At 24.9% G+C, this 17834-nt stretch overlaps 1 protein-coding gene and 1 non-coding gene across 3 annotated transcripts in view; both read right to left on the bottom strand.

The window, feature by feature from the left end:
* Positions 1-524: 524 nt before the first annotated feature.
* The window catches only part of LOC107261969 (fatty acid amide hydrolase-like), a 39616-nt gene continuing 22306 nt past the window's right edge, over positions 525-17834 (bottom strand). The window contains exons 13-21 of one of the 2 annotated variants that reach the window (XM_048377269.1): positions 13258-13329; positions 12594-12674; positions 11058-11161; positions 10861-10953; positions 2093-2161; positions 1870-1934; positions 1626-1687; positions 1429-1524; positions 525-744 (exon numbers count right to left, since the gene is read on the bottom strand). In XM_048377269.1, the coding sequence (XP_048233226.1) occupies positions 682-744; positions 1429-1524; positions 1626-1687; positions 1870-1934; positions 2093-2161; positions 10861-10953; positions 11058-11161; positions 12594-12674; positions 13258-13329 (705 nt within the window). In that variant the 3' untranslated portion in view covers positions 525-681. The remainder of the gene's footprint in view (positions 745-1428; positions 1525-1625; positions 1688-1869; positions 1935-2092; positions 2162-10860; positions 10954-11057; positions 11162-12593; positions 12675-13257; positions 13330-17834) is intronic. The other variant, XM_048377270.1, reaches the window with a different exon arrangement.
* Positions 5969-6076, bottom strand: LOC112537687. The gene has a single exon (XR_003081340.1). It is a non-coding gene; the product is annotated as a small nucleolar RNA R71 (small nucleolar RNA).

Raw genomic sequence — 17834 nt, 5'->3', positions numbered from 1 at the left:
AAGGAAATGATCAAGTTATTTGACGATATTCAATAGGGATTATTGATACAATTTTAAGAAATTAGGAACCAAAGTGTTTTTTGAGTAAACCTTGGGGATTGATGTAACTTTCCATTTTATAAATATGCATTAGGTGATACAAGTATGTTTAGGACTCTCTTCTTAATTTAATCGGCATACACAACATAAAATATGAATTCATGCATCAATATCTAAATAATCAGCATACATAATATAAAATATGAATTCATGCATCAACATCAATTTAGATATGTCATACAAGAGGAATAATAATATAAATAATTACTAAATTTTACTTTTCGTTTCATTTTAATCATAAAATATTAATTTATTTAGTTTCAGTTATTTAATTTTAATTTAGTCATTTCGCAAATAACAGACTAACATGTAACAAAAACGATCAATTAAAAGAAAGTAATTAAAAAAGATAAATGTGACATTCGTCAATTTCTTATTAATAGGGTGACTATATTGTAACCAAAATAAAAGTTGGATGATTGAAATGAAACAAATTAAGTTTTGCGACTAAAATAAAATTAAATGCAAAAGTTCATTGGCTATTTATATTATTTATCCTCTCTTATATAGACAATAAAATGCTTTCTAAACAGTTGATAGGATCGAAAATCCTATTTGGACTTCTCAATTTGTTTTGGTGTTTTAGTCCTTCTTCAGCAAATCATAAAATATCTGTGGCTTTCTGTAATCTGAAATGCGTAGAGCCTGAAACCAACAATTCTCAATATCAGTGGCAATACCCAAAACTTAAAAAGATCTCAACTTCCATCAGGAACTTTCAAGTTTTCATGTAACACAAAGTTAATGCATAGCAATCAAATTGAAAGTTTAATTAGTTGTATCAGCTTTCTCATTTTCTTTTTCTAGATGTAGAAAACGTTGTCAGTATGCTGATTTTGAAAAGCTATATTCTTATATTCTAATTTGGAATCATACAAAAATTATATAGATTTGAGAAATTTTTTCTCTTTTCATATATACAACTTATTGCTCTACTTCTTTTCCTATTCAAATAGTGACTGATATTACTAAATCAATTTATGTGCACATATAAAGATGGAACCATACAAGGGTTAGGTGGGCTGCAGCCAATGTCGTTTTGAAAAAAAAAATGAAAAAGAAAATATTTTTCTCTTTATCGATTTACTCGAATTTAAAAATAATTAAAAAAATTAAAAAAATATATAATTTAAATATATCTCTAGTCGGTACATAATTTAAAAATTATCGTTAATATTATTATGAAAATATATTTATAGTCTAGCTCAGACTACATCATTGTGACCATCATATATAATACACGTTCAACATAAACCAAGAATTTAATTCACGTAGAGAGAATCAATGAAAAGAACAAAGAATTAAACCTCAAAAACCTGGTAATATTACCTGCATTGCATATGCTATGTGAATTAATGTAGGTTCCGACCATGGTTTCCCTATAAATTGAAGGCCAATAGGCAAGCCCATTTTGTCATATCCGACCTAAATATAAAAAAACAACTTAGGTTAATATAATAAAAATATAAAAATATAAATGTCAAAGGATTTTTTTAAAGAAAAGAAAATAGTAGATCATGCATTACAGGAACTGTAACTGCTGGCAATCCTAGAAAATTGCCTGCTATCTGATATCGAACCAGTGCAGCTGAAAAATAATGAAAAAGTTAGTCAATATATCCAAAATTTACTAAGATTAGAAAGAACTTTGGATGACTCTTCAAAAGGATTTGCATTTGTTCAACACTCTTGAATTTCTTCAAATTTTAGAGGGGTCAAAAATAATTTGAATCAGAATAACTTATTAGCGAAAGAAAGATCACATCATACCTCCATTTATGTAGTCAAGTTCTCCTGTCTTGATGGCATCATTAAGAATTGGATACGCTGTTACCCTGTCGTATGAATCACATTCTTAGTTATTTTCTAATAATTTTCTTCTGGAAAAGAATGAAGAAGAAGAAGTAGAAGGAGGAGGACGAGGAGGAGGAGAAGAAGAAGGAGAAGAGCGTTATCGAACAGAGACATAATGTTGGACAAGCAAAATCAGTACCCTGTTGTTGGGGTAACAATGACATCGGCCTTTGCAAATATATGCTTGTGGAACTGCATCTCACGATTTCTGAAAGCATATACAAATCATGATTTCATATCCACATTATGAAATTTTCGTAAAAATGAACTAGAATGACAATCTTATAGATATAATATTAAATAATTTCTTGTCGCAGCTATTAAATGGACAAAAGATTAATTTGCCTCCTCAGTTGTGATTGAGTTAAAAAAAACTTTAATTTCAAATTTTTTTAATAAATAAATTCGTAATGTCTATTTAAAAAATTTTATACTACATACATCATTTTTTAAAAATAAGCATTTTTGTCTTTTATTTTTTTTTACATTTTTTTATTTATTTTTAATAATTTTCTTTTTTCTCTCTCCTTAAAAGTCACTATCACAAGACACAAAAACTCCAACTTTAATTTATTTACATTTCTTATATCTTCACTTTCGTTATTTGAATTGAAATAAGAATGTTGTTTTTCTTTTCTTTTTTCCATCACTACCTTTTCCCTTCTATTTCTTGTTTTATGAAAAAGAATAAGTGTTTCTTCTTTTCTTCTTCTTGTTCTTACTAGCTCAATTTGCTTTATGTCAAATATGGGAGAGTAAAAAAAAAAAAATGACTAGAAAGAGAAGATGAGAAATATTATTTTTGTTTTTGTTTTCATTATGATTTATACTCTCTGTGTTTGTTATTTTTTCTAGGCTAGGGCTAGAGAGAGACATTAGGGTGTGGTTCATTAGGCATTTTGGTTGTCAGATTTCAAAAGACAGATTTTGTTGCTAGTTTTTTCATTTATCAAAAAGAAAACAAAATGAAGATAATGCCGATTGGCATAGATTTTAACTCGGTATTACTAATGTTATTACCATTTTTTCCTCTTTTTACTTTTAAAAAGAATTGATTAGAATAATAATGGACCCATCAAAATTAATTTAGATTAAGATTTAATGGAATTAAATTAAAATAATGGTATATTATGGACTAGTATATGTTGGATGTGATCGTCATTTTTTTTATCACTCTTTAATCATTTTAAATATTTTTCTATTTACTACGCTTATTACAAATGATATATTATACTTATTCAGTTGATAGTTGGTTAATTTTAAGATGAATATGGTTAATATTTGATTAATTTTTATATTTATGAAGATTAATTTTTTTCTTTTAAATTTTTATTTGCAGAAATGATTCTTGGCTTTTTTTTTTATCTTGTGCAATAATTGGAATTTGGTTGAAAATAAGTGTCTAGATTTTCAAATTTAATTTAAAAATTTTAGAGATAGCACATATATTAAAGTTTATAGAAATAATCTTATGAATTTTTGTTATATAGTTATTTCCTGTTTATGAAGGTAAAATTTGGTGAGAAAAAGTTAACATGAAGGTTCAAGTATTAACTATTTTATTTTTAGTGCAACTCCAGTGTGAAAGAGTTTTTTTTATTATTATAATTAGTTTGTTTGTTGTCTTTTTTTTAAATAAAATAAGGAAGACAATATGAGGATTTTCTTAATGGTTGTTTGTTTGTTGCCTTCTGCATTCACTTTTTGTATGTTTAATATATATAAAAGTTTTAAGATGATATATTTTTATTATGTTTTTAAAAAAATTATTTAGTTTTTATTACTTTAAACAAGTTTTACTCATTGTTAAAAGAAAAACACCTTTTACTTTAGACAAATTATGACCTATTAAAGACAAGACTTGACATTTTACAAAGGTAAAAAAAGACATGTCACAAGAAAGCTAGTCTAATATTATAAGGCAAAGAACTAAGTTCACTTGCTTTATGGTATAGCTTGTAATGCTCAAATACTATTGATTTTTATGTGTGAGGATCTAAATGCGAGGTTGCTTAAGAATATAGGACAATCACCACTTCTAATATATGGATTGATAGGTTCATATTTTATATATATATATATATATTGTGATTTTATATATATAATATATTGAAATATGTACTTATTATCTTACTTTAGTCTTATTGTCTAATTTCACGTATTAATAGCCAAAGGGAGAATATGAGCTAAATATACATAAATCGGCTTAAATTGGACAGTTGCTGCAAAAGTTTAGAACTAAGAAGCATAGACTACTAATTTTGTAAGTCTAGCCGAAAAATACAAGGCCCACAAGAGAAAATTAATTAGTTATAATGTAATTAAGGATAATTACTTTTAAGTTGTTTATTTCATTTATGATAGTTAAGAAAATAACTATAGAAGTGTTGGACTTAGAGAATGACTCTAAAAAAGAAATCTCTACAATTAATGGAGATCAATTAAATAATAGGAAGTCTGCACCTGTCTATCATTTTTCTCTTTGCAAATTCTCTACAGTTCATCTTCTAAACACACTTAATTATTTTTGCATTATTCCTTATAAGATCAAAGAGCTTTTCAAGACTTTGAGAGTGAGGATCAATCATCTTCATATCTTAAAGAACTTCTGGATTTTGAGGGAGCTTTAATTTTCGGTTTTATTTAATATCTTTCTATTTAATTTCAATGATCGTTGGATTAAATATGTCATGCTAGTTTTTCTAAGTGTTTAGTTTGGCTTTTTACTTAGGTATGAACCTTATTTATTTATGAGTTTAATGAATGATTTCTTTACTTTTATAACTTTATTAATTTTATTTATTATTGTTAGTTGACCATCATATCAATTTAATAATAATATTTATTATGAAAATCTTTAGGTTAAAAGTATTATAAATATCATCTTTATTTTAATCTATGTTGGTATACGGAACATAGGTTGCATCATTAGCTTGAGTGATGTAGGAAAAAGGTACATCACCGTCTCATTCATTAGATTTGGACTTAAGAAAAAATAAAGGGATTACTAAGTATAGGCTAGATCAAATACTATTTTATCATATAGTTTATATTAATCATTCCATTTGCATTTTTACTTTCTAGTTTATTTAATTTCTTTTATAAACCTTAAGCTATTCTTAAATATTGTGTTAGAATGTTTAGATTTATTTTTAGTATTTCTGTGTGGTAGTTGGCATTTGTAGTATATGTTCTATAATTCCTTGTAAGATCAAACTCGTAGTAAACTTGCCTGTACTATCATTCAGTTCGTACACTTGCGAATACTAACTTAGACACATCAAATTTTTGGCGTCATTGCTGGGGAACTGTGTTAATATTATATTCATTAAGTGTCAAAGTTTTGTTTCTTGTATTTTTATGTATTACATATTTATGTGTTTTTGTTTTGTCTTTAAATTTTGCTTCTAAGTTTTTAAATCTGAAACTTTTCCTTCGATTTTATATGCCTAGTAGGAAAATAAGATTAGATGATTCATCAACTCAAAATCCCTACAACTTGAGATCACATTTTAAAAAAGTAGAAGAATACCAAGAAGTAGAGGGTGAGTTTGTACTTCTAAGAGGCGAAGAAGAATTTGAAGAAAAGCTAGAAGAAGGATTTGAAGAAGAGATTGAAATAATAGCTAATGACCAAAGATAAATAGTTGCTGAAAGGCAAATAGCTATGAAGGATTATGCTCGTCCCATAATTGGTAACACTACTTCATGCATAGTTCTAGGTGATGCATCTAAAAATTATGAACTTAAAAACATTTATTTTAATATGCTTCATTCATTCTATGGTATGCCTGGTGAAGATGCATTGACATTTATTATGGAATTTTATACTATAGTTTATATTTTTCCTTTATCTGGATTAAATGAGGACCAATTAAGGATGAGATGTTTTACTTACTCATTAAAAGAAAAGATAAAGGCTTAGTTAATGACCTTGCCTCCTAATTCTTTGAGAACTTGAAATGAAACAAATTAAAAATTTATGAGTAAACTTTACTCACATCAAAAGACCAAAGAATTAAGGACTGAAATTTCAAATTTTTATCAAAAGGATAATAAATCCTTTCATTAAGCATGAGATCGCTTCAAGTCACTCTTACTGCAATGCCCACATCATGGACACGCAGTTCCTACAACTAATCAATCATCTGTGATGGTTTAACCCAATAATATCAATGTATGGTTGATAATGCAGCTGGGGGTGCTATGTTAGTAAAAACTACTAATGATGTTTATGATATTTTTGAGATGTTAGGAGCCAATTTGCAATAAAAGAGTGTGAGAAAAAAAAGAGTAGGAGTGAATGAAGTTGTGTCTAATAATGAGATGGCTATGCAAATAGTTGAATTAATTAAATAAGTTAAAATACTTGCTTCAACTAAGAATGTACCAAGCAATAATTTTTATGGTATATGTGGTGTTTATGGTCATAATGCTAATATTTGTTCATCTTATGAGAGTTATGCAGGAAATGATTATAAACAGGTTAACTTGATGAAATCTTATCAACCTAGGGAACTTAGAAATAATCCATATTCCAATACTTATAATCAAGGTTGGAGAAACCATCCAAATTTTTTTTGGAGAAATAATGACCACAACCCACCAAAGATATTGAGGAACCAAAATTAGCTCCAATATCAAAACCAAGAGCGTCAATCTCCAAGGAATCAAAACTCTTCATTCTAAAATCAAGGACAAGCTCCTCAAAGAAAACCAAGCTTGAAGGATACACTCCAAACTTTTATGATAGCTACCCATTATAGAATGGAGAGGAATAAAAAGAAAGCTGATTCCATAGAAGCTTCAATGAAGCGATTGGAAACTCAAATTGAGCAAATTACTGAAGCTATACAAGAAAACAAGAAAATAAAATTTCCAAGTCAACCTGAGCAAGCTAAAGCTATCACTATTCTAAAGGATAGTGAGTTATTTGATAATAATATTGAAACTTTAATACATAAAAATTCTTCTTATGCAGGTACATTAAAAGAAGATGGACTAGTTGATGTGGAAATAACTGATGGAGGTATATAAAATGAAGGAAGAGTAGAGCCCAATTTTGGCTAAAAAAAGAAAGATAAAGAGGCATTTTCAGGACCTGAGTTCTACAAAGTAACTGAGCCTTATAAGCCTCTTTTTTCATTTCCTAACAGATTGAAAAAAAGCAAACAGGATAAGCAATTTTCTAAAATCTTTGATATTCTTTCTAAAGTTAACATTAATTTACCTTTGTTGAATGTTATTAGAAATATGTCAGCTTTTGCCGAGTTCTTCAAGAGCTTAATTCCAACAAAATGAAATATAGATATAATGAGAAAGTTATAGTCTCTGAAATAGCATGTGTTGTTCTCCAATAATAATTACCCCTAAGATAAAAGATCCTAAGAACTTTACCGTTGATATTATAATGAGGAGGGATAAGAAAGTTGCTAAAGCTGTGTTAGATTAAAAAATTATTTGTAAAATTTCATAAGGTTTCATATTATTTTAAATTTTTTAATATTATAAATATTTATAAATTTTCTAAAAGTTAATCAATCAAAAAAATATTTTATTTATCTATAGGCCTATTTACTAGTGAGATCATCATATTTATTTATATTGAATTGTGTTGATATGAAAAATATAATTCAAAATATAGTAATTAAAAGATATTATTATAATAAAAGAACTTTATAGAAATTCTTATTATTATTTTTATATATTTTATATCTCAAAATAAATATCACTTTTATTGTCAGTCTTTATTCGTTTTAAATTATGCGTTCACACGTGTAAATACAGATTTTCAAAAAAATAAGTTCATCTCACTTACTTTTTATAAATAATAAATATAATAAACATTGTTTATTTTAGAAGAAAAGTTTCAATTATAACTAAATGCAATGCAACCATATCATCTACCTTCCACAACTATAAAATCAATCACATTCTTCAAATACAACTATTCGTTTATTTTTATTGCACGGTTGTTATTATTATATAATTATAAAATTAAATTTATAAATAAAATTAATAAAATTTTAGTATTTAATATTTATTTATCATATTTTAAAAATAACAGAAAATCAGATATTTTAAATTTTTCTTTTTAACTTCTTAATATTTTAAGATTTTATTAGTGTACTAATATAAAAGTTATTCTAGAAATAGTTATTAATTAATTATATTATTATATAAATTAATACTATCAATATAATTAATATTACTATTTTATAGAATTAAAAAATAATTTATTAGTAAATATGATATTTAAAATATTATTTTCTAGAATTATAATAATTATCTAATTAAAAATTAATTTATTAGTTAATACAATATTAAATTATAATTAATATACTATTTCTTTAGGCTAATCATTGTCTAATTAGAAAACTAATTTATTATTAATATGTTATTTCTTAGAATTAGAATCAATATTTAATTATGAATATAACTTATTAATAAATTAATAGAAAAAATCATAAAATTACATGTAAGCTTGAATCCTATGTGTCAAAAATAAGTACACATGTCAAAACAAAAATCTTATATGTCAAAAAAGAGACACGTGTTAAAAAAATTTAGGTCTCAAAAATTAATATATACTAGTCGTTGCCTATTATTATTACTTTGATTATAAAATCAACTTGATAAATTTAATAAAATTCTCAATATTTAATATTAATTTATAAAATCTTAAAAAATAATAGCAAACTAACTATTTTTAAATGTCCATAATTTTTAAAAATTTAAAATTTTATTAATGTAATAATATAAAATCATTTTAAAAATTATTTATTAATTAATTTTAATATTATATAAATTAATGTATAATATAATTGATATTACTGTTTTTAGGATTAAAAATTTATCATATAATCAAAAATCAATTTATTATTAAATATAATATTTAAAATATAATTTAAGATGCTATTTTCTAGAATTAAAATTATTATCTAATTCACGTAATTAATTTATTAGTTAATGTAATATTAAAATATAATTAATATGCTATTTCTTAAGATAAAATTAGTATCATTATTTTTTTAGAGAACTTTTATTAGTTGATATAATATTAAGATATGGGTAATATATTATTTTCTAGGATTAAAGTCAGTGTCTAATTAGAAATTTAACTTATTAATCAATAAATTAATAGAAAAAATAATAAAATTACAAATAAGCTTGAATTTTATATGTCAAAAGTAAGTACACGTGTCAAAATAAAAAATTTATGTGTCAAATATTAAACATAGATGTCAAAAAAAAAATTAGGTTTCAGAAATTTATATATATAGATTAATCGTTTACATGTGCGTTGCATGACCGTTATTATTATTTTTATTATAAAATTAAATTGATAAATATAATTTAATAATTTTTTTAATATTTAATATTGAATTATAATATTTTAAAAAGCAATAGTAATCTAACTATTTTTAAATGTCCTCCTTAATGTTTTAAAAATTTTAAATTCTTTTAATGCAAAAATATACAAATTATTTTAGAATATTTATTAATTAATTTTAGTATTATATAAATTAATACTATCAATATAATTAATATTACTATTTTTTAGGATAGAAATTTATTATATAATTAAAAAATTTATTTATTAGTAAATATAACTTAAGATGCTATTTTCTAGAATAAAATTATTATCTAATTAGAAAATTAATTTATGAGTTAGTATAATATAAAATATAATTAATATGTTATTTCTTAGAATAGATTTAGCATCATCTTTTGATTAAAAAACTATTTATTAGTTAATATAATATTGAATATAATTAATAGACTATTTCTTAGGATTATAGTCAGTGTTTAATTATAAATATAACTTATTAATCAATAAATTAATAAGAGAATTATAAAATTATACATAAGTATGAATCTCATGTGTCAAAAATAAATACAAATGTTAAAATAAAAATTTTATGTAACAAAAATTAAGCACACATATCAAAGAAATTTTGAGTCTCAAAAATAATATATATTGGTCGTATACTCGTGTATTGCACAGCTGTTATTATTATTTCGATTATAAAATCAATTTGATAGATATAATTTAATAAAATATTTAATACTAACTAATAATATTTTAGAAATAATAATAAATTAACTATTTTTAAATAGTTTTTAAATTTTTAAAAATTTAAAATTTTATCAATGAAATAATATAAAATCATTTTAAAATATTTTTAATCAATTTTATTATTATATAAATTGATAATATTAATTTAATTGATGTTACTATCTTTTAGGATTAGAAATTTATTATTTAATTAAAAAATTAATTTATTATCGAAATAATATTAAAAATTTAATTTAATATTTTATTTTTTAGAACTAGAATTATTATCTAATTAGAAATTAATTTATTAGTTAATATTATATTAAAATATAATTAATATTTTATTAAGATAGAATTAATATTATTATCTGATTAAGTAACTATTTATTAGTTAATATAATATTAGAATATATGCTATCTCTTAAGATTAGTATCGGTGTTTAATTAGAAAGGTAACTTATTAATTAATAAATTAATAGAAAAAATTATAAAATTATATATAAATTTAAATTACATGTATCAAAAATAAATACACATGTTAAAACAAAAATTATAATATCAAAACTTAAGTACCTATTAAAAATATTTCAGTCTAAAAATTAATATATATATATATATATATATATATATATAATTTTCTTAATGTAATTTTAACTTTATCATTTTTATATTTTAACTTTTCGCTAATGTCATTGTCTTGAATGAAATAACAACAAAGATAGATTTATAACTAAATTTAAAAATTTCAATTTTGTACCTTGAAGCTCAATATCAGTGGTCAATTCTCCAATTGTTGTGGCACTAAATTCTTAAATTGAAAGTATAGTCTAAGGATGTAACATACGTACCTAAGTTTTTGAGCCTTTATATAATCTTTGCCAGTGAAAGCACCGTACACACAGAGTGCTACCCTTGCATCCCATCCTAACTCTGAAGTATTCCTATTTCAATTGAAGAATATAATATTATCATCAATATATTGATTTAATACACTCTGTAGTCAAATTAAAAGAAATCAGAATTAATTAGGTGAAAGATGGCATACAGCTTTGCTAGATAGGGACTAAGTGAAGCAGTACACTCAGATCCAATTGTTAAATAATGTGCCAGGCGCATCGCTTCTATCTCTGGTATTGTAACCTCTGTTGTCTAAGAATAAGAATACCATACACAGCAGCAGCAGCAGGAGGTCAGTGAGAGAAGGGATTGTTATTGATTATATTTGATTATTATTAATGGTATTGCGTCACTCTTCCCAAAATAAAAATTACTGTACAATTTTTAGAATGTCAATTTATTTTCAAATAAAGAAAATTTTTTATTTTTAAATAAAGATATATATATAATTACAAATCATAATAAAAAAATATATTTTAGTGTTAAAAAGTTTCGAGTTATAATAATTCAGTCATCTTCATTTCAATCAGCCATTTTTATTATGTTATCCGTGTTTAAAAATCTAAATTTGAAATTTAAAAACTCTTAATTCTATTATTTTACTGTTAAATTACGGTTTAAAAAGTTATTGATTTAACGGTCAAACTTATTAAACTCTAAACCTATTTTACTAAAAATAAGAAATATAATTATAATGACTGATTGGAGTAAAGACGACTATATTTTTGTAAATGATATTTTTTAACTGTAAAATATTTCTTTCATTATGGTTAATTACATACTTTTTATTAAAAAAATATGTAAAAATATATCAAAAATTATCAAATGGTGAAATAATAGCATATGGAATCAGACTCACTGATAAACTATATATGGCTCTATGCCAATCTTATAGTAATACTAATAGTCCTGTAATAATATGATTAATATTTGAAAAAAGTTATTTAACAATTATTTATTTTTACCTTTTTTGAAATATAAAATCAGTAAATAAAATTTTATTTTTAGCTTCTGATGATTTAGGATTTTTAATATTATTTTACTAAAATAAATATAATTAAATACTATAGCATTTTATTTATACTTTTCTGGTTGCGCCTTTTATGTATAAAATAGTAGACAATATATATTACTAAAACTTCAAATGAATGATGGAATTTATGAAAATAAATTGGAGATGCATATCAAGTCCAAACCAAAAAATAAAGATACTATTGAGTAACTAAATATTAAAATTAAATTTTAAAATCCAAAATTAAACACAAAAGAGTTTTGCATTATATTTTCACATGACAGGAAAATTTGGGGTCCTAAACATTAAAATTAAGCTTAAAGTGTAAAAAAATCCAGAAAAGGAAAACTCAATCTTTTTGCCCCATATGTACATAAAAACTTAGGGGCCTCTTTGTCTTTGGAAACCCTGGGTGAACCCGTACCAGATAATCATAAAAGGTTACCATCTAATTAATTTTATGACAATTTTTTGTAATTTTCTCAAATAAATACATGTTAATATTATACTATAAAATAGGTATTTCATTTTTAAAAATTCTTGTAAAAATCTAGTCATTTTTATTTCTATTAGTTATTATTATTATGTTACTTTATCTATATATATATATATATATATATATATATATATATATATATATATATATATATATATATATATATTGTGTTTTACCTTCCAACCATGTTTCTGGCATAGTTGCTCCAAAGCTTGGGAACAACAAATTCTAATTTCTTCCCTGCAATCATTAAACCACTAATTGACCCAAATAATGGTTTAACATTCAGGAAACAGAAATATTAGAAAAATAATCTAGTGAACAAAAAGAATTCAGTACGATAAACAAATCATTAGGATATTTTGGATAAATTGCTCTGTAACTATCAAACTTTTATATATAATATCTAATTAATACTAGTATTTTTCTTTTTTACCAATATTGTTTCAATTTAAAATATTTATTACTTTTTTTACTAATTTGACCGCTGAAAATGTAATATTTTTAACTGATTCGTTACATGAGCAATATTAATTTATTAATAATTTATCATACTAAGCATGCTAACTCACTAAAAAGTTATAAGTACGTTAAATTGAAACACAAACAGAAACATTGATTAAAAAATATTAAAATATTAATACCAATTAGTTACAATATCCAAAAGTTTGATAGCCACTTAGCAATTTACCTGATATTTGTTTGGGTGAGATTGATTATTTGGGAAGGAAAAAGCAATTCCTTGGGTGCTTTTATCATAAACATGTAATAGTAGAGAGTAGAATATTCGGTTTTCCCTTGTGCCCAAAATATGAAGATGAGAAAAAGAAAAATACTAACCTCTCCGTATCTGGCCAGTGTAATGCTTGAAACTGGGCTCGTAGACTTCAGTATGGGAAAATACAACTTTGGCTGATAGGTGCAAAATAAATAAATTAAAAAGAAAAAAGAGTGAGTGATTACGGTTGTAATATGATGGATGTCATGGCAATGGTCAAGATTGATTTCTGCAATTTGATAGATAAAAAGTGAATTGGAAAGATTTTCATTAGTTAGTATAAATAGAAAAAGATTATAAGATTGGAAAAATAAACACTGTATCAAAATTTGAGCCATTAAAGGTAGTAGACATTAATAGCTACTAATTTATGTATATCTAATAAAGTTTAGAAATATAAGTGGGTCTTTCATTTTAATAAATTATGCCCTTAACCAACTTGTAGGTAATTTTCATAAATTAATTCTTTCATAATCCAATATGCATAGGAATGGCAATTAATGGGGCATGAGTAGATAGTATTACTGAAATTGAATTCTGATTGCTAAAATGAAGATGGGAATAGTGGGTGTCCTTGGAAACTGAAGTTATGTAATTTGGAGAATTCATAAGCTGGATTGGTTGGTGGGACTATACTGATAATTATAAAAATGATTGATCTAAATAGAATCTGGATTATTTATAATAGTCAAGATTAAAGATTTCTAGTTCCTTATAGGACTTCATTCATTTTTAATATCTCATGGAGAATAGAATTTGCTTATATAGCTAATGGTTGTATTCATTTTGGTTGCTCCAAGGCGATTTAATACAGTGTTGGGTAACTGGCAGAATTGGTGGCTGATTTCTAGTGTTAGTTCTTCTTCTGTCCTAGATCTCTAGGACTCTGTGGACAATGTTGATATGATTGAGCTCCTATCACTCCATTTGGAATCTATATATATATATATATATATATATATATATATATATATATATATATATATATATATATATATATATATATTAATTTCTGACATTTAAAATTATTTTTAAATATTTATTTAATTTTGATACATAAATTTTTTATTTTAATTTTGATATGTGAGATTTAAATTTATGTGTAATTTTATAATTTTTTCTATTAATATATTAATTAATAAGATATATTCTTAATTAATTCCTAACTCTAATACTAATAAATAATATATTAATTATATTTTTCTAAATTTTTTTACATATACATTTAATTTTTGACATATAAGATTTTTGTTTTGACATGTGTATTTATTTTGACACATGAGATTCAAGCTTACATATAATTTTACAGTTTTCCTATTAATTTATTAATTAATAATTTATATTTTTAATTAAACACTAACTGTAATCCTAATAAATAGCATATTAATTATATTTTAATATTATATTAATTTTTAAAATATTTTTCTAATCAGATAATGATATATTCAAAAAATAGCCTATTAATTATCTTTTAGTATTAATAAATAGATTATCTTTCTAATTAGATAATAATTTTAATTTTTAAAAATAGTATTTTAAATTATATTTTTAATATTATATTTAAAAATAAATTAATTTTTAATTATATAATAAATTTTTAATCATAAAAATAGTAATAAATAATACTAAAAATAATTAATAAATATTTTTAAAATAATTTTTATATTATTCACTATTAAGATTTAGATTTTAAAATAATTAAAATAAATATTTAAAAATAGTTTGTTTGTTATTATTTTAAAAATATTATAAATTATATTAAATTATATTTATAAACTTAAGCCGTGCTTTGTACGGATAAATAACTAGTAATAATGAAATGCAGAATTTAAAATTTGAACAAAAATAAATAAGGCTTTTGAAAGTTTAATTAGATTTATCAGAAAAGTAAAATCTTCGTGAATTACCAGCTATATATTATGTCCATTATTTCCAGATTATGGAAAATGTTGAAGAATGTGCTATGTTTATATTGATTCAGAAATTGAAAGCCCCCAAGGAGTTGAATATTTTAATAGGTTTAGTGGTAAAAGAAATTTAAAATATGTTATTTTGATGATTTTAGTCAATCTGTTTAATTTTAATAAAAACATCTCAAATTAATATTATTTATAATTTTAGCTAATTCTTAATTTCAATTAAGAATAAGTAAATTTAACGTTGACATAATTTATTTATATAATGCCTCTTCATTTGCTAATTCATTTGATCAAAATTAAAAATTGACTAAAATCTGCAACGATTTTATAATTCAAACTATTTTTATCAAAAAGTAAAATGATTAATCAAAATTATCAATAGTTAAGTAAAATGATTAATTAAAATTATTTAATATCATATAATATCAGTACTATATTTATATACCCATATTTAAATTTGCCTAATCAGTCTATTTTTATGCCTAATAGAAAAAGAGGAAAATTATGCCCAGTACATTAACTTTTTTATTTGCTTATAAAAATATATTATTAACTTTCTTTTACATTTTGCGCTTTGCTTTTAAAATATTTACTTTTTTGGTTTTTATCTACGTTGCCGTTTTTGTTGGGTTTTTTCTTTATTTTTGACCCATAAGGAAAGCCCAACTATTGAGCCCATTAAAGTCTTATTTAGACTTTCTATTTTGGGAGCATATTATTAAAAAAAACAGGTCTGCCACTATCTAAAATATAAGGACAGAAAAGAGAGGAGAAATATATAACAAACACATAACAGAAAAAAGAGAAAAGAGAAAGGAGAAAAGAAGAGAATACACAGCAGTAGAAAAGTTCCGTTTCCCGTAGATTGAACCGTTGGATCGTCGTGATTTTTGGACAGCAGCTACACAGCATCTGGACCAATATTTTGGACGGTGGAGATCGGGTTTTGAGGTCCGGAGGTCGGGTTTCGTTGGTCTGAACAGTAGCTAATTTTCTGGTGATATATTTCTTATCTTGGCTCTATTTTGATTCCATACACCTTGATGTGCTTACTTCCAAGGATATGATGATTTTGTATGCCTCTAGTATTATCTAGAGAAGACTTTGTATTGCTCCTTTGATGATGATAGTGGATTTAAGCGGCCAAAATGGTCCCGTGGTTTTTCCCTAGTTTATGGGTTTTCCACGCTAAAATTTCGGTGTCTTTGTGTTGTTGTGTGCTTACTGTTTTAGCTCAATATCTTGGTGCATAGCAGTGGTATTGTGTGTGTTCTAATTGCATTAAGAACACCCTATTTGTTTGCATCCTCAGGGGTTCATTCAAGTTGGAAAAGTTTAGACAAACGGAGATTAATTCCGCATTTATTTGTTTACCGTTTGTGGCTGTTTTTCCCATCAAATTGGTATCAGAGCCTGGTTCTTCTGTATTGGTTAAACTTGTTTGAATGATGGAAGCTAACACAAGTAGGATGATCAATTTAAATGGTTCTAATTATCATATTTGGAAAGGCAAGATGGAAGACCTACTTTATGTGAAGGATTATTATTTGCCTGTGTTTAATACTGATAAACCTGAGAGTAAAACAGATGCAGAGTGGAATATTTTGCATAGACAGGTTTGTGGGTATATTCGTCAATGGGTTGATGATAATGTTTTGAACCATATCAGCGGAGAGACTCATGCTCGCACTTTGTGGAACAAGCTTGAACAGTTGTATGCTAGAAAGACCGGAAACAATAAATTGTTCTTAATAAAACAGGATGATGAGCTTGAAATACCATGATGGAACTCCACATCGCGATCATTTGAATTCTTTTCAGGGAATCATAAATCAACTTGCAGGAATGGGTATCAAGTTTGAAGATGAGATACAAGGCTTGTGGCTCCTGGGCACTTTACCGGACTCATGGGAAACTTTTAGAACATCATTGTCCAACTCTGCAGCAGATGGTATTATCACCATGGAATTAGCTAAAGGCAGTGTTTTAAATGAAGAGATGAGAAGAAAGTCACAAGGTTCTTCTTCACATTCTGATGTCTTAGTTCATGAAAGCGGAAGTCGAGTAGAGGTCCAGGTAACAAAGGGAAGTATCGAAGTAAATCCAAAGGAAAGTTTGCTGATTTTGAGTGCTATCATTGTGGTAGAAAAGGGCACACAATACGGTTCTGCAGGCAATTGAAAAAGGAGAAGAAGAAGAGCGATTACAGCAATCAAAAGAACCATAAGAAAGATGAGGGTGGTAATGGCAATGCTGAAGTTAACACTACTACTGATGAGTTCCTTATTTGTTCTGATCTTGATATGATCAACATTGCACATGTTGATTCGAGCTGGGTTGTTGATAGTGGTGCTACATGTCATGTAACATCACAAAGGGATTTTTATTCATCTTATACTCTAGGTAACTTTGGTAATGTTAGGATGGATAATAATGGACTATCAAAGATTGCAGGCATCGGAGATATTTGTTTGAAGTTTGACACTGGGATAGAGTTGGTTTTACATAATGTAAAACATGTTCCAGATATGAGACTTAATTTGATCTCCGCGGGCCTACTTGATGATGATGGTTACAGCAACAACTTTGGTAATGGAATATGGAAACTCACTCGTGGTTCTTTGATTGTGGCTAGAGGTAAAAAATGCTCAAAGTTGTACATGACACATCCGAAGATCTTCAAGGATAGGGTCAATGCTGTGGTGAATACTGACATGACT

This window comes from Ricinus communis, chromosome 7 (assembly GCF_019578655.1).
Source record: "Ricinus communis isolate WT05 ecotype wild-type chromosome 7, ASM1957865v1, whole genome shotgun sequence".
Taxonomy (NCBI): Eukaryota; Viridiplantae; Streptophyta; class Magnoliopsida; order Malpighiales; family Euphorbiaceae; genus Ricinus; species Ricinus communis.
The sequence above is the reverse complement of the archived record's forward strand: the minus strand, read 5'-3'. Positions and strand labels throughout refer to the sequence as shown.